The sequence below is a fragment of the Triticum urartu genome, chromosome 4A (assembly GCF_056163025.1).
Source record: "Triticum urartu cultivar PI428250 chromosome 4A, HENAU_Tu73, whole genome shotgun sequence".
Classification (NCBI taxonomy): domain Eukaryota; kingdom Viridiplantae; phylum Streptophyta; class Magnoliopsida; order Poales; family Poaceae; genus Triticum; species Triticum urartu.
The window spans coordinates 5811908-5830520 of NC_141876.1; the positions used below are offsets into that span (position 1 = coordinate 5811908).

The following is an 18613-nucleotide window of genomic DNA, read 5'->3' on the forward strand; positions in this document are numbered from 1 at the left end:
CCTTGTAACACAGGCAAGAACCCTTTCTTTGCTTGATCCATTTTGAACTTCTTCAAAATCTTGTCAAGGTATGTGCTTTGTGAAAGTCCAATTAAACGTCTTGATCTATCTCTATAGATCTTTATGCCTAATATGTAGGCAGCTTCACCGAGGTCTTTCATTGAAAAACTCTTATTCAAGTATCCCTTTATGCTATCCAGAAATTCTATATCATTTCCAATCAGTAATATGTCATCCACATATAATATCAGAAACGCTACAGAGCTCCCACTCACTTTCTTGTAAATACAGGCTTCTCCAAAAGTCTGTATAAAACCAAATGCTTTGATCACACTATCAAAGCGTTTATTCCAACTCCGAGAGGCTTGCACCAGTCCATAAATGGATCGCTGGAGCTTGCACACTTTGTTAGCTCCCTTTGGATCGACAAAACCTTCCGGTTGCATCATATACAACTCTTCTTCCAGAAATCCATTCAGGAATGCAGTTTTGACATCCATCTGCCAAATTTCATAATCATAAAATGCGGCAATTGCTAACATGATTCGGACAGACTTAAGCATCGCTACGGGTGAGAAGGTCTCATCGTAGTCAACCCCTTGAACTTGCCGAAACCCTTTTGCGACAAGTCGAGCTTTATAGACAGTAATATTACCGTCGGCGTCAGTCTTCTTCTTGAAGATCCATTTATTCTCAATTGCTTGATGATCATCGGGCAAGTCAATCAAAGTCCATACTTTGTTCTCATACATGGATCCCATCTCAGATTTCATGGCTTCAAGCCATTTTGCGGAATCTGGGCTCACCATCGCTTCTTCATAGTTCGTAGGTTCATCATGATCTAGTAGCATGACTTCCAGAACAGGATTACCGTACCACTCTGGCGCGGATCTCACTCTGGTTGATCTACGAGGTTCAGTAGTATCTTGTTCTGAAGTTTCATGATCATCATCATTAGCTTCCTCACTAACTGGTGTAGGTGTCACAGAAACAGGTTTCTGTGATGTACTACTTTCCAATAAGGGAGCAGGTATAGTTACCTCGTCAAGTTCTACTTTCCTCCCACTCACTTCTTTTGAGAGAAACTCCTTCTCCAGAAAGTTTCCGAACTTAGCAACAAAAGTCTTGCCTTAGGATCTGTGATAGAAGGTGTATCCAATAGTCTCCTTTGGATATCCTATGAAGACACATTTCTCCGATTTGGGTTCGAGCTTATCCGGTTGAAGCTTTTTCACATAAGCATCGCAGCCCCAAACTTTCAAAAACGACAACTTTGGTTTCTTGCCAAACCATAGTTCATTAGGCGTCGTCTCAACGGATTTTGATGGTGCCCTATTTAACGTGAATGCGGCCGTCTCTAGAGCGTATCCCCAAAACGATAGCGGTAAATCAGTAAGAGACATCATAGATCGCACCATATCTAGTAAAGTGTGATTACGACATTCGGACACACCATTACGCTGTGGTGTTCCGGGTGGCGTGAGTTGTGAAACTATTCCATAATTTTTCAAATGTATACCAAACTCGTAACTCAAATATTCTCCTCCACGATCAGATCTTAGAAACTTTATTTTCTTCTTACGATGATTTTCAACTTCACTCTGAAATTCTTTGAACTTTTCAAACGTTTCAGACTTACGTTTCATTAAGTAGATATACCCATATCTGCTTAAGTCATCTGTGAACACTAGTAGAAAACAGGGCTATGGTCCAGGCCGGCTCAGCCCATTAGTCCCGGTTCAGTGTAGAACCGGGACTAATGTGGGCATTGGTCCCGGTTCATGAGCCCAGGGGGGCGGCCGTACCACATGGGCCATTGGTCCCGGTTCGTCTGGACCTTTTGGTCCCGGTTGGTGGGACGAACCGGGACCAATGGGCCTCGCTCCTGGCCCACCACCATTGGTCCCGGTTGGTGGCCTGAACCGGGACCAAAGGCTCCCCTTTAGTCCCGGTTCATGCCACAAACCGAGACCAATGAGGTGCCTATATATACCCTCGCCCGCGAGCAGAGCACTCCAGTGCTCTGTTTTTCTCTGGCCGGCGAGGGGAGGGGTTTGTGGTGCTCTAGCTCACCTCCTATGCACATGAGGTGTTCGATGGAATGCCCGAGCCACACTATTTAAACTTTCTCCTCTCGAAGCTCGACCTCCAAGCTCCATTTTCCTCAAGATTTGTCTAGATTTAGCGGTCTGTCACGCCCCGTCCCCGTCTTCACCGCCGTCGATCACCCGCACTGATCTCATCACCGACACCACCGTGGTGAGCCTCTTGTTCTTATCTTCTTTCTGAAAGGAAAAATATTCTTACTTGTCTGTTTAGATAGATACTTGTATCATTTTCTTACATTTATTATTGCATCTTATATAGTGCGATGGTTTTGGTATCCGCCCCCGTCGGCCCTCGTCCTGTCTATGATTCGGATTTGGTATGTATATTATCTTCATAACTATTGGTTCATTTATTGTTTATGAAAATTATGCCGACCAACGTGACATAGATTTTATTTATCTAGGATGTATGTGAATCGGAAATGCCAACCGACCCTATTGTCGAGAGGTTAAATTTAGTTGAAGAAGAAAACAATTTGTTGAAGGAAAAAATAAAAAAAATTGAGGAGGAGAAGATGATATTGGAGTTGCATGTTGCGGATGTCGTCGATGATCACAAGATCAAGATGGATGCAATGCGCTTTAAGATTAGAAAGATTAGAAAATATGCCATTCATACCGAGGCTTGGTATCATTATGCCGTTGGATCAATTGTTACCTTGGTTGCGATTATGATCGCATTTGTTTTCGCATTGAAATGTTTTACATAGTTTCAATGTATGGTTTAATTAATTAGATGCTCTGGAGAGCTATATGTTGTTAGATGAGAACTATGTATGCACTTTGGCTTTAATGTGATGATGAACTTCTATTAATTTGGACACTTAATTATATATAATGCACACAGATGAACCGGCAATGGATGTACGGTGACAGACACACCCGCGAGTACATTAAGGGCGTGCATGAGTTTCTCGATGCGGCTGAGGCAAACAAGCAGAATGGTTTTATGTGTTGTCCATGCACTGAATGTGGGAATACGAGGTCTTACTCTAACCGGAAAATCCTTCACTCCCACCTTCTTTACAAGGGTTTCATGCCACACTATAATGTTTGGACGAGGCACGGAGAAATAGGGGTTATGATGGAAGACGGCGAAGAAGAAGAGTACGATGACAACTATGTGCCCCCTGAATACGGTGATGCTGCAACGGGGGGAGCTGGTGAAGATCAAGAGGAACCAGACGATGTGCCCAATGATGCTGCCACGGGTGAAGCTGCTGAAGATCAAGAGGAACCAGACGATGTGCCCGATGATGATGATCTCCGCCGGGTCATTGTCGATGCAAGGACGCAATGCATTAGTCAAAAGGAGAAGCTGAAGTTCGATCGCATGTTAGAGGATCACAAAAAAGGGTTATACCCCAATTGCGAAGATGGCAACACAAAGCTCGGATCTTCAACCGCTGGAATCGCCATCCCTCGATCTCCGGCACAGGGGAACCGTGCACGGCCTCTCCACCGAGCAGCGAGCACGAAGAAAGGAGCTGGTCCACCGCGGAGCTCCACCGGAACTTCGCCGTCGAAGGGGAGACCAACACCTGCAAAAAGCCGATCCATTCGCATCGCCGCCTCCACGACCCCACCGGCTGGCTCCCTAGGCACTCCTACATTATGTACACGCGAGGTGGAGAGCCCGGGGTTCACACAAATCGCCCTTCGTTCCTGTAGGTGGGGAAGGGTGAGGTCCAAGGATCATGTTTAGAGAGAGATAATTAAGCGAATGAGCTAATAAAGGAAGGATTGTGGGCTTAAATATAATACTACGAATGTGGCTAATTAAAGAAAGAATTATGGGTAAATCGGTGGAATAACTATTAGAAAGATTGTGGTCTTAATAACTTTTCTACATGAAGGATTTGAGGTAAAAAGGTAGGATAATTAAAAGAAAGGATCTATAGGCCTTAATGTGTTGGGGCTACTAAATTAGAAAAGGAAGGATTTGATTCCCGACTAAAACGGGTGAGGACTTCATGGTAATTAATGAAAGGATCATACTTAAATATCATTAAAAAAGGATTGTATTTAAATGAAATCAGTGGGACATTACGCCCCGCAAAGAAAATATGAACACGACTAAATTGCGACGCGTTGCAACATGTTCTTCATAATGAATTCGATGTTGTGGGACATTATGGTTGTGCAAAACATCAATTTTCCCCGTTGCAACGCGCGGGCATATGTGCTAGTAAATCTAATGTGTATAGATTACATTGTTCGTGTAACAGCACTGACTATAATATTAACCCCTCATTCATAGAGCAGCGATACGGTGCCCAGGCTCATCTACACCTGCGATGAAGAAAAAGTTCAAAACAAAAAAATATAAAAGATAGAAAGATTTTATTTTTTGCATGGTAGATAACTTGGTGCATGAGGTGCGCTCCAAATTTCAGATCATTTGGACATCCGAGTAGCTCTCGGCAAAAGAGACAAATTTGGGGTCCGTAAAAAAGTTTACTTCATGCATTGTTCTGACCCAATTTGTCTTTCTTGTGGAGAGCTACTCATATGTCCAAATGATCTGAAATTTGAAGCGCACCTGACGCACCAAATTATCTACCATGAGGTGTTCTGTATCAGTTAGACGTTGAGTATGAGGATCCTAACCTGTTCGACGATTTTGAGGATGATAATCCCATGGACACTTCTGAGGGAGGAGGTGCTCCGGGGAACAAGGATGATTCGGCTAAGGGTGATGATGATAAGGCCAAGGGGCCTTCGGGTCCGTCTGATTCCAGTGACGTTGCTCCTGTTCGGTCAACTGGTGCGGTTCCGACGAGCACCTTGCAGCTTGGTTCCTTGGGGCCGTTCTCTGCTTCGCCTAGGCTTCGGACCAACCGAGCTGTTTCTGTGAATCCTATGGTGCCTACGAGTGCGTCGAAGGCCGTTGAGATGGGAGGTGCCGAGGGGCAGGTGGCCCTTCCCTTATCTCCTACCTCTCCCACGAATATCGTGGACGTGGTTGCGACGGTAGCCTTTGTTGGAGGTGACGGGCAGGAGGCCCGGTCCTCCGAGTTGCCGTCACCGTCGGCGCCGACGGCGGGCTCGGCGCTCCTTTCCCTGACGACGGATGCTTGCGGAGGAGTGGGCGTGCAGGAGGCCGCCGTCAGGTCGCGTCCTACTTCGGAGGGCGGGTCAGATGGCATGGTCGTCTTACCGCCTCACTCCACGGAGCGTCCTACGCTGGTTTCGCCGGTCTCGGCTTACGGCGGGACTTTCGTGGACAGGCCGAGGAAGTTGCTGTCGTCTTGTGCTGCTGCGCCGGTGGCATCGGCCCGAGGCGCTGCTGTTGGGGGACGGGCAGGAGGCCTTTCCCCTAGCAGAGCTTCGTGCGAGGAGGTCATCGCCTTTGGTGGAATCCCGGATCCTGTCTGTCAGGGGAGGCGGATCAGCGGGAGGCTGCAGGAGCAGCCAGACGTTGATGACATGCAACTGAGGTGCGCTATGAGGGCGGCCAAGTTGCGTGGCGTCGAGATCTCCACTAGTATGTCTATTAATAAGTCGAATTCCATTTTGCATTTTACCAATGATGAAATTGTTCATAATGCAAATCAAATAGGAGTCTCACTTGGTAATAATGATATGGAGATATCTAGGTCAGTTAATGACATTCTTGATTTGGAAGCTGAACGAACGTTAGATATGATTCGTCTCATAGCTGCCGTTAAACCTATGAATGATTCAGAGATCGATGCACTTGGGGTTAGGGTTCTTGATGGTTTGTGTGCCGATCTTGACCCTGCGTTGCCGGAGACGGAGGAGGAGGAGGGGTTTGCCTATCCTGAGACCTCTATTCATGTAGATGAGTCCTTGGTGATTGCAGCAGAGCCTGAGTGTGGTGACCAATCTGAAGATCGCGTTAAGCCTAAATGGACCGCGCGTAGAAGAGCCTGAGTGTGGTGACCAATCTAGTCTCGGCCGCGCGTAGAAGCGCTACGATCCGTACCGCTAAAAAATTTCATGATGAAATATGAGAGGCATTTTCTGGAATAGCAGAGGTCTTAAAGACTTGGCTAAAAGAAGGTTTCTAGCGGATGCTTCTCTTGAACTTCATTTGGATTTTATTGCGTTGTCTGAGACTAGAAGAGGCAACTTCACTTCACAATTTCTTAGCACTTTATCTGGGGGGGGGGTAAATTTTGACTGGCATTGCCTCCCCCCTCGAGGAAGATCCGTTGGGGTTTTACTTGGGGTTAAGTGCAAAACTTTGGAAGTTCGGAGTGTAGTTTTGGGAGAGTTTGCAGTAAAGTTTCGGGTTAGAACTAAGGCAGATGGGTTTGATTGGGCTTTGGTGGCAGTTTACGGAGCCGCGCAACCAGAGCTCAAGCCAGATTTCTTGGCGGATCTGGTCCGTGTCTGCAGTAACGAGCAGCTCCCTATCTTAGTGGGGGGTGATTTCAACATTATCCGAAGAAAAGAGGAAAAGAATAATGATAATTTTGACGGCAGATGGTCGTTTATGTTCAATACCATCATCGAAAGCTTGGATCTCAGAGAGATAGAGCTCTCGGGTAGGAAATTCACTTGGGCTAACTCGTTACCAGTACTGACTTTTGAGAAGCTTGACCGTGTTTTAGCTAGTGTCAAATGGGAACAGAAGTTTCCCTTGGTACCTATGCAGGCGTTGACACGAGGTGTCTCAGATCACACACCGTTACTAGTCGACTCGGGTGTTCAAACACACGTGGGTAACAAGAATATTCTCTCGTTTGAACTTGCATGGTTTGAAAGAGAAGGGTTCCTCGAGTTGTTAGCTCGGGAGTGGGCTAAAGACTCAGGAGGAAGGTCGCCCATTGAGTGATGGCAATGCAAGATTCTTCATCTCTGAAGGTTCCTTCGGGGATGGGCTAAGCATACGCATGGGATTTATAAGGCGGAGAAGGAAAGACTTCTTCTACTTATTCAAAACCTTGAAGTTAAAGCTGAAACTTCTATCTTAGATACCAGTGAGTTGGAAACGGAGTTGCGGCTGAAAAAGCTTCTCCGCGAGGAGGAATTGAAGTGGGCGTTGCGAGCTAAGGTTCGCAAAATCGTACAAGGCGAGGATAACACTCAATTCTTTCATATGATAGCTAATGGGAAGCATCGTAAAAAGAGAATTTTCCAATTAGAACAAGACGAAGGGACGATAGTTGGTCAAGAAAATCTGAAAGTCTACATTACCAACTATTATAAGCAGTTGTTTGGACCTCCGGAAGAGAATTTTGTGTCCTTAGATGAGTCTAGGGTTGAGGATGTTCCTCAACTTGAGACTGGCGAGAATGAGATTTTGACAGCTGGAAAATAAAAAGAGGTGTTTGAGGCCATTGCACAAATGGAAAATAATAAGGCTCCAGGACTGGATGGGTTTCCGGCGGAGTTTTATAAAAAGTGCTGGCATTTCATTAAGGGAGACTTGATGCTGATGTTTCAGGAGTTTTTTGCGGGACAGCTTCAGTTGTTTAAGCTGAATTTTGGAACGATAACTCTTCTTCCTAAGAAGACAGAGGAAATTCGCATTGAGCAGTTCAGGCCTATTTGTCTGCTTAATGTTAGTTTCAAAATCTTCACCAAGGTCGGGACGAACAGACTGATGCAGATTGCGCACTCTGTAGTTCATCCGTCCCAGACTGCTTTCATGCCTGATAAAAATATCCTTGAAGGGGTTGTTGTCTTGCATGAAACGCTCCATGCGATTCACTCAAAAAAACTAGATGGCGTTGTTTTTAAAGTGGATTTTGAAAAAGCATATGATAAAGTTAAATGGCCTTTCCTTCAACAAGCTTTGCGTATGAAAGGATTTGATCCGTCCTGGAGAAACTAGATTGAATCCTTTACGCAAAAAGGGAGTGTAGGGATTAAAATGAATGATGACATAGGTCACAATTTTCAGACACACAAAAGGTTAAGGCAAGGAGATCCTATGTCACCGATCCTATTCAACATAGTGGTTGATATGCTGACTATTTTAATAGGACGGTCTAAGGATGCGGGGCAGGTAGGTGGCCTTGTTCCGCATCTAGTTGACGGAGGTATTTCCATCCTTCAGTATGTTGATGATACTATCATCTTTATGGAGCACGACTTGGCGAAAGCAAGAAACATGAAGCTTCCGTTATGCTTATTTGAACAATTGTTCGGGCTCAAAATTAACTTCCACAAGAGCAATTGTTTTGTTTTGGAAGAGCTAATGATGACCAGGAGGCTTATAAACAATTGTTCGGTTGTGAATTGGGCACATTACCGTTCACGTACTTAGGTATACCCATTCATCATCGTAAGCTGACTAACAAAGAGTGGAAATGCATCAAAGATCGTTTTGAAAAGAAACTGAGCTGTTGGAAAGGGAAGCTCATGTCATACGGAGGACGATTAATTTTGATTAATTCGGTCCTTACCAGTATGCCTATGTTTCTCCTATCCTTTTTCCAGGTCCCGGTGGGTGTCAGGAAAACGTTAGACTTTTATCGATCTCGATTCTTTTGGCAGAGTGATGAGCTTAAACGAAAGTATAGGCTTGCTAAGTGGGATATAATCTGTAGGCCGAAGGACCAAGGGGGCCTAGGAATTGAAAATCTGGAAGTCAAAAACATATGTCTCCTTAGCAAGTGGCTATTTAAACTTTCGTCAGAGACAGAGGCTACTTGGGCACAGATTCTGCGTAATAAGTATCTTCATGCTAAAACCCTGGCCCAGGTGACTGTGAAGCCCTCTGACTCACCTTTCTGGAAAGGCTTGATGAGAGTTAAACAACTCTTTTTCAACAAGACAAGATTCATAGTCGGGAATGGAGCTAATACGAGGTTCTGGGAGGATACGTGGCTTGGGGAGACCCCCCTTGCACTTCAATATCCTACTCTGTACAACATTTTTCAACGTCGAGAAGCCTACGTTGTAACCGTTTTACAATCCACTCCCCTCAATATTAGTTTTCGGAGGACGCTAGTTGGAAATCGTTGGGAGGCCTGGCTTCATCTTGTAAGACGTTTGATGGATGTACAGCTGTCCCAGCAGCCAGAACAGCTATATTGGAAACTTACTAAGAACGGTGTGTTCTCGGTCAAATCCATGTATCTGGATGTCATAAACTCTAGTGTCATTCCTTCCTCCATGTACGTTTGGAAAGTAAAGGTACCCTTGCGAATCAATGTTTTTATGTGGTTTGTGCATAAACAAGTCATTTTGACTAAGGATAATCTGGCAAAACGCAACTGGGTGGGTTCTGCTAGATGTAGTTTTTGTGACCATAACGAAAATATCAAACATCTCTTTCTTGATTGTCCGTTCGCTAAGATTCTGTGGCGGTCGATTCATATTGCGTTTAATATTAATCCGCGCACCTCTATCAACATGTTATTTGGTACGTGTCTTGATGGGGTTGATTCTGATACAGCGAGGCACATTCGTGTTGGCGTTTGTGCTTTATTTTGAGCAGTCTGGAACTGCAGGAATGATTTAGTTTTTAACAGATCAACGAACATTCACTTTTTACAGGTTGTCTTCAGGGCCACGGCGTTCATCCGTATGTGGTCGCTACTCACTCCGACGGAGGTCAGGGAGCGTTTGGTTACTGCGTCTACCCGATGGGAGATGGTAGCTCAGAATATTTTCAACTGGTTTGGATGGCGGTCATGTAATAGGATAGGCATGTAGTGCTCCTATTTTATTTGCCAGCCGGTTGTGGCTTTTTGTCTTAGCTCTTTTGAGCTTTTGTTTATTTTCACACTTTCAGACTTGGAGACTTGTTGCTGGATTATCGTCTTAATAATATGAGCCGTATGCATCTATCTGATGCAGAGGCTGGGGTAGAACCCCTTTTCGAAAAAGAGATCTACCATGCAATTTTTTTATTTTGATTGTATTTTTTCTTGACTGGATGCAAATGAGTCTGGTCTCAGAAATGGATATCCGCGTCATTCATGCTTTTCTCTCAATCGCTGGCCCGTATTGGGCTGGCTCGTGTCTCGTCTTGCTGGACGGCTTCAATTTGCTAGCTAACATATTTTGTTGTCGATAATGTACGTTGACCTCCTCTATATGAAAACTATAAGAAAAAAAATTGCCATCAATTTATCATGCGCGGCTGATGAGCACAAGGTGTTTGTGCCTTGGCGGCGAGTGGCCGAGTGACTGCTCAATGTGGTGGTGGACAAGGCCTCGTACAGGACGCTACCCTTAATCGATTCGGTGTTTTTGCCATTAGTGACCTTTGTTACGTGACTCAGTCCCTTGACCCAGACAACCCTGGTACATGGCGATTGGTGTTTGCTCTGTAACGAAGCACGGGCATTGTGCAGGAGATGCTGTATGGAGGATGTGTCCAAGGGACACGGAGGGCGGCCCTCACATCTGTCTCAATAGTTTAGTTTAAACATTCACTTGCGCTGATGGGATTCAACGACAGGTGTGCCATGTGATGGTCGAGATCATCGCCTTGAGATTGATCATGTCTAGATGTGTTATGGTCAGGTGGATGCTGGGCACCCGTCGACGAGGGCGGAAAGGAGGATAATCGGCGACGGATGGGATGTTGCATTAATATAGAGCATGTGGACTTGCACAGGGTGGGAGGAGGGTTTTTTGAGTCATGCTTATTAGGCTAGATGCGTGTGATGTATTTTTCTATACTAGTAAACATGTACGTGCAATGCACGCCTATACCAGGGAAAAATAATAATTAGTTGTTGATATTAGGCAGAAAATTAATTACACATTAACATTAGGTAGGATATCAATTACATGTTAATTATGTGATACTCTATATATTTGGTATATATGTTATTAATTACGTGCTAAACATGTTGAGCGGTTACCATTGGAGCAACATAGGTCGTTGGATTGACACTGTTTGATCGCTGAGATTTGTTGAATCTGCCTCTCCGGGTCTTTTTATATTGATTATATAGATATAGATAAATTATACTAAATATAGTTGTCACGCGGTACTCACAATCAAAAGTATTGTGAACCTATTTCATGAGTTTCCATTCGAGGAAGGATCGGTGCATTCTTTTAGCATGTCTTAATGTGTTTCCACTTCATATTGTAGCAAAAAAGATATAGTAGTAATTTATTGCATTTATTATATCAGGAGAAGACACATATTGTTCCTCTTCGCTGCTTGCACATACGAGCTTGTAAGAACATTATTCTGACCCATCCTTGCTACAGCAACAAAATGTCCTTCCAAATTGTTTTACGCAAGAACTCTCTTTTGCCTCGTAACCTTGGCTAGCACATGTATCCTTGCATTTACTATCTGAGCAATTCGGCGTATCATCACAATTCCCTATACGAGCTGTGGAGAATAAAATGTAATGCAACAAAAATAATCAGAACACCAAAATAACTCCAACAGATGGAACAAAACTATAAAACTATATGTTCAAGTAAATAAAAATGCTTATGTGCCTACCTGATGTATCATATGATTGGGTAGTGATTAAGATGGCCAACAAAGCCACTATGCCTAGTACCCATGTGATTTTGCTTCCAGAAGCCATGGATAATAGCTACACAATCCTTCTGTTGTATAGTTCTTCCGGGTAAAATGCTATAGAACTAGTGATGTCGTTTCTTGTGTTTATATAGAGGGCCACTAAAATTGGTCACAATCAATGTCTTCCATATTTGTTCTTTTATGATAAATGGTTTCTCCCATATCCAAGCACATTATTATTAGGATACATCTTGGCAATAAACTCATTCCTATTTATTCTAGTATGCTGAATATTTTCTCCCAAGATCGCACTCATTGGTTGTTCAAGGTAAATCATTAAAAAAATAGATTGCACGTAACATTAATGTTTTTGGCTTAAATCTTCTACATTGTTTTTTTGTCAATCATTCCTATGCTAGCTAGAATTAATCAATTCTACTGAGTATTGGTAAATTGTTGATCCAACGATATGTCAAAAAAGTAGGAACACGACGGAATCATGTAGTGGTCTATCAGGACAACACCACGGTTTATATAGGTTTAGGCCTCCCCAAGGACAATAGCCTTACTGCTGCGTGTATTACACTGATATCAAAGAAGGATAACAAGGGCCTTGGAGACTAATCAATATAGGATCTACAACTAGTCGGGAGATGGGATGTGCCATCACGTCTAACATATCCGAAGTAATCCTTACATGGCTATATGGCTTGAATTTTTTTACAAGGCTTCTATAATTGTTTTAGTTTCCTTTGCTCACTGTAATATGCATCATCATCCCGTTGCATTGCTCCCATTATTCCATAGACTATAGCATGCCCATATCATTTTGTTGAGTTTGGTTTGCCTTGTTGCCAGATTATTTATAGTTTGGAACAATGTTTGTTTCAATCTATATCATGTAGGCCTTTGCGCCAGAGATGCAAATTCTTCTATTGCTGTAGAATTATCTGCACTCGACACACGGTTCTCATATCATTGATCAAGTGGCATCTTCATTTGTACACAAATATGGTATGTATACGTTGCATGACTAACCGGCACACAACATGCAGCATGTCTATTCCTAAGTGGCGAGACATGTGTGACTCAACTCTTGGTGTGTAAAGATGTAGACCCTTTGCAAAAGCATTAAATCTGCTCGACTAGCTGCTGTCCACGGTATTGGATAAATTAATATGGTTAGCTCTTTTAAGCTGAGCCCCTTGGCAGGAAAGTTCTAAAATAGGTTGCGGTTAAGTCACTCAGGGTATTGGTAGGCTGTCATGGGGCACCCGAAGACCTCTTGGCAAAGCCATAATTCGAGACTATAGAAGATTATTAGCTGAAGTCCTAGTGGTCAGTATGTACTTCAGTTCATTGTTAGTTAGTTGCATGCCTGTCATTTTGCAACAAATACATACACTGACTTGTTAATTCTGGAATTTCTGCGTTGTTAGGAAATTTCCTTAGAGGAGAACATGATAACCCATGGTTGTGTGCAAGTGATTTCAACGAGGTGCTCGATGAGAACGATCAATCTGGACTCTGGAGGTCTGCATAGGGAGGAGTGGATGATGGATGGTTTTCGGGAGGTGGTCAATTTCTATCGCTTCACGGATTTGGGCCTAACTCGAAAGGACTAAAGACTAAAGCTAGAATATCTATAGTGACAGACGAGGATGAATCGTAACTAGAAGGAGACTACCTTCAAACTGCTTAAAATCAAGAAATTGTGGGGATGTTGGAATACCTTGTATTTGGGACTACCGGCAGCATGGAAACAGAAACTCTTTGAGAACACAATGGTTGCACACATCTAGAGAACCGACTCTGATCCTTGTGCATTGCTAGTTGGCGTTAGTACATCGGACTGGGATAACGGGGTGGTCGGCAGAGGCTGTTCAAATTAAAAAATGCATGTAGTAGGCATGGAGAGTACCATAGAGGAGTATTGGGTGCCGATTAATGGGAGTTTGGAGCATGTCTATGAAGCACTTGGTGAGGTTAAAGACATTGATACTACGGAAATGGAGCAAGGAGGAATTTGGCTCTGTTAAAAAACAGCTAAAGACTATGAGTGCAATGTTATAAAGAGTGAGAGCTAAATCCCTGTAGAAGGGCCCTTCGGCTGAGAAGAGATTAGTCAGGAGGATTTCATAGTTGCTGGCAAGGAGAATTCTTGGCTTTATCGTCTGATTTACTGCACTAAGGTGTTTTCATGTAATAGATCGCCGGCTCCGTCGCTACTGCTCTCTGTGCGTAGTTGGTTCGGTGCAGAAGCCGGGAAGGTGGATGAAAAGCTGGCTCTGGAACAGATGAGTCGATGGACAAGTGAAGACTGCTATGCTAAGTTCATGTAACTGTTGTTTCTACTCCCTCGGTTCCCAAATATAAATTTTTATAGAGATTCTACGGTACATAACAAAGTCAAAGATACTGAGAAAAACTTGCTAAACGCGTTCCTTCGACATAAAAAAAAGGAAAATACTCTTTCCTTATAACTTCAGGTGAGTGTTACTGTCTTGTGCATATTCGGTTTCGCTTACTCAAGGTTAAGTGTAATTGATGAGTTATGCGTGTGCAGCTTTCACTTTATTCTGCTATCCATTAAGCATGACGCGGGAGTAGTAATTGTCTTAGACTTGAGACGTAAAGAGCCTAAGCTGTGGGCGGACATGAGTGAAATGCTCGAGAAGTAAGTTCAATCATTATCGCATCATATAGAAAACGTTCTTTCGATTCCTGATATCAAGTAATCATTTTCTTTGCCGGGCGGGGTTTGAAAAAAGTTCACGGGAATGGTTCCGAGTCTAGAGAAGACGGAGCTGCGATTTACACCAATAATTCTACACCTACGTGAAGTTACGAAAGTTGTACATAAATCCTTCTCGCTAGTTATCTCCCCCCCCCCCCCCGATTTTCAGGGGGGGTGGGCCCCATCCTCCCCTTAGGTACAATAGTAATCCTCCACATAAGTCTACCTGTTAACTTACGTAGAATATCTTCATAGGTGTAGCATTGCTCCATTTACACAGCCCAAAGTAAGTAGTACTAGCTAGTGCCGCACATCTCTCATTGATTCTAGTTTCATCAATACCATTATCATGCTTGATTATCAGTTTGATTGAAATCTATTGTCGTAAAGTACTTGTGGCAAGCAGGCGGGAATAATTTATGTGGATACTACGTTTGCGAGTTCATGCGCCACTCGACCTCTGAGCGAGGCTACTCTAAAAAACAATTCGAAGTACGTAAAGAATATTCATAATTTTATTTTATTACCATCAATTGTGTGTTGAGTTTCATTCATATATATGTATTGACCCCCTTCTTTAAATTAGAACTAGGAGAAGCGGAACGAACTCCTACCAAATGATCGGATGAGAGCAACTCAAGAGGAATTGGCGGGATTCTTTGTTGACCACGTCATAGCTGAAGACAGAGAATACCATCAGGAATTGCAATGTGATTTTTGGTAGATGATGTTAGGGATTGTAAGAGATGTTACATCGTATATATTCATCGACGTGTACTATATGTAGTAGCGTCGAATAGATATACGGAAACTTGTTGTTCGACCAACAAGCACAGAGAAAGAGAGGTCACTTCTCTCTATATATTGATCATGACGATGTTGTGTAATTAATGGTTCCTTCATTGCTTACTAGCTAGCGTCGAGTTCTCTCTATATGTAGTAGCTAGCGTTGACCAAGCACGGAGAAAGAGAGGTCACTTCCCTCTATATATAGTAGCTAGCTAACATAATATGAAACCCCTAAACACCCAGAACCCCTAAACCCCTCCTTTCAAAAAAAACCCAGCGCTTGGCAGCTGCTGACGCGTGTCTGCCTTTTAGTCCCGGTCGGTGTTACCAACCGAGACTAAAGGTCCTCATGCCTGGGCGCCCCATAGCGGCCACCTGGAGCCACTTTAGTCCCGGTTCGTAACACGACCGGGACTAAAAGTGGAGGGTATTAGTCTCGATCGTTTTGTCCCGGTTGCAGAACCGGGACTAAAAGACCTCTGGAACCGGGACTGATGCCCTATTTTTTACTAGTGTGCCCACCATGGATGCTTAGTTGCCTGGCATTGGTAATTTGTTGCATACCATTGCTTCTTAGTTGCCTAACTTTGCAAATTAGTTGCCTACAATATTGTGAAGTTTCTTATCATTGTTTTTCTAAATTGCCTACAAACACTATCAAGTTTCCTACCGATGATGCTTAGTTGCCTCCAATATTGCTTAGTTACATATTGGTGATGCTATAGGAAACTTCATACTCATGGTAGACAACCATGAGAAATCCACTTTTTAGAAAACGTGGATAAGTGATAACGGGATCATGTATATGTAGTGTTGAAAGTTGCCTCCATGTAATGCCAAAGTTGCTTACGGATGATGCTCAATTACCTATATATGGTCAAATTTTGTCTGGCAAGGTTTATATGTTTGTCTACAATGTACTTGCTAGGTAAATTAACTAGTGCACATGATGCAAGGAAATTCTTTTGTTTAGCACTAAAGTTGCCTCATCTAGAGCCAAAGTTGCTTTTGAAAAAAATTATTGAAACATATCCATATGGGATCTAGTTTTGAAGAGCTCGTCGCCAGAAGCCTAACAGTGAAAACGGATCTTCGTTCCGACGCTCGGTTAAAAAGATGTAGCTTTAAAAAAATTGAGACGGAATGAACTGGGCTGACATCAGCACATGCATGCAGCCAGTCCTTTTGTCATACCCTACGCACTATCACCACCAGTAGCATGCGATCTCCATCATAGACATGTGTCACAGTCACATATATCAGACGCCGTGAGGGTGCACCCGTTTCAGCGAAATAGCTGATGTCGCTTGAAGCTACGTCGGTATTTCCCCAAAGAGGAAGGGATAATGCAGTACAGCGGCGGTAGGTATTTTCCTCATATATGAAACCAAGGTTATCGAACCAATAGGAGAACCAAGCAACACAACGTAAACAGCACCTGCACACAGATAACAAATCCTCGCAACTCGACGTGTTAAAAGGGGTTGTCAATCCCTTTCGATTAACGGTGTCAGAAATTGGTGCCTGACGGGAGAAAGTTGTAATAGATTGGATAAATAGATCGCAAATAAAATAAAGTGCAACAAAGTATTCTTGGGTTTTTGGATTAATAGATCTTAAAATAAAAACAAATAAAAGTAGATCGCAAAGGTAAATATATGAGAAAGAAGACCCGGAGCCGTAGATTTCACTAGTGGCTTCTCTCAAGAAAAATAGCAAAGCGGTGGCTGAATAAATTACTGTTGGACAATTGATAGAACCTCAAATAATTATGACGATATCCAGGCAATGATCATTACATAGGCATCTCGTCGAAGATTAGTAGACCGACTCCTGCCTGCATCTATTATTATTACTCCACACATCGACCGCTATCGAGCATGCATTTAATGTATAAGTTCATGAAGAAATGGAGTAATGCAATAAGAACAATGATATGATGTAGACAAAATCTATCTATGTAAAGATAGATCCCATTATTTTATTCTTAATAGCAACGATACATACGAATGATACATCGTTTTGAAGTAACCTCACTACATTGCGAACGTGTTGAAGTGGTTTGGCTTTGCAGATCGCAAGCCTTCTCCGATACCTTCTAATTCCAGTAACACACTGCGAAAGAACAACAATAAAATAATAATAAATGAATTAAGATATTCTCAAATTGTCGTTCGGTTCTGTGGGCGTCGGTCATTGCTGTGGGCGTAAGTTGTTTCTGTGGGTGAACGACCGACGTAAGCATTGACGACACGTACGTGGTTGTAACACAGCCGAGGCAACCATGAGTCAGAAAGGTGCAGCCTCATAATCACACCAGTGTGGTCTGAATTTGTGTGGGCTATGTATTATCAGCTCCCATTTCTCATGTATGCCTTCTTCTACTTTTGCATCTCTGGTATCTGTGGATCTCTTATACTGAAACATCGTGGTGCTTTGCCAACTAATAGTGATTCTTTGTACTTGTAAAGAAAACTTGAGGCTAACGACCATTAGTTCTGGAGAGCTAATGTATGTAAACTGTGAAAATAGCTTCATTTTTTTTAGAAAAGGGGCAGTACCCCGGCCTCTGCATCCAAAAGATGCATACGGCCTATAAAAAAAATACAAAAGTAGTCACAATATCTGAAGATACAAAAAAGAACAAGCTGCTCCAGCAAGCCAAATCAAAAAAGCCTCAACCGGCTGGCAAAAAAATAAGAGCACTACATGTGAGGCGCAATGAGGCGCTTCAGCAAGGCAGGGGCGCCACAAGCACGCATTCAGGAGGCGCGCCATTGGCGGGCCCCAGCCACTAGTATAGTAGTAAACGCGGCCGAAAGAAAGCGCAAGCTACCGCTCCATGTGAGTGAAACCCCATTAACCGGACATCCCCGTCGTTGGAGAGACATGTCCATCCTGCGGGTCCTGGTGGTGCTGCTGATGGCGCGCGTGGGCGCGGCGGCGTGCACGGCCGACAAGTTCCTCCACAACCGCGTGTACGCGGCGTGCAGCGACCTGCCCACCCTAGGCGCATCGCTGCACTGGACATACGACGGTGTGGCATCCTCGCTGTTCGTGGCGTTCGTTGCCGCGCCGCCCTCGTCGAGCGGCTGGGTCTCCTGGGTATTGAACCCCATCGGCCACGGCATGGAAGGCACACAGGCGCTTGTCGCAGCGCCCAAGGGCGGCGTCTACGGCGTCCAGACGTACGACATCCAGGGGATTTCGATTGGATCGTCGGGGCCCATCGCCTACCCAACATCCGACCTCGCTGCCGTGGTCAGTGCCGACAGCCGCGTCCAGATGTTCAGAAAGCTCACGCTGCACAACGGCACTTACTAACTACCGCGACACCACACCTCCATGCAATAACCAACTCAGCTAGCATGCATACTAGAATCGCTCACGCCCAGCCTTGTAGCTAGCCCACTAACTAACCAACCATGCATGTAGATGGAATCCCGGCCGCTACTCATGCACGAACGTGACTCGGCCAGGTCGCTGCATGAGGCCGTGATCAAGATTAATGCTGACAATTTCCCTCCTAATCTTGACTGGCTCGCCATCATCGAAGTT

At 43.9% G+C, this 18613-nt stretch overlaps 1 protein-coding gene across 1 annotated transcript; it reads left to right on the top strand.

The window, feature by feature from the left end:
* The first annotated feature begins 17944 nt into the window (after window positions 1-17944).
* On the top strand, window positions 17945-18379 carry LOC147974314 (auxin-induced in root cultures protein 12-like). The gene has a single exon (XM_087520003.1). The coding sequence runs from the start codon at window positions 17945-17947 to the stop codon at window positions 18377-18379; it is 435 nt and encodes a 144-aa protein (XP_087376129.1).
* The last annotated feature ends 234 nt before the right edge of the window (window positions 18380-18613 follow it).

What these genes read in the sequence shown, in the direction of transcription:
- LOC147974314 (XM_087520003.1), top strand. Translation starts at nt 17,945, where the DNA reads ATGTCCATCCTGCGGGTCCTGGTGGTGCTGCTGATGGCGCGCGTGGGC.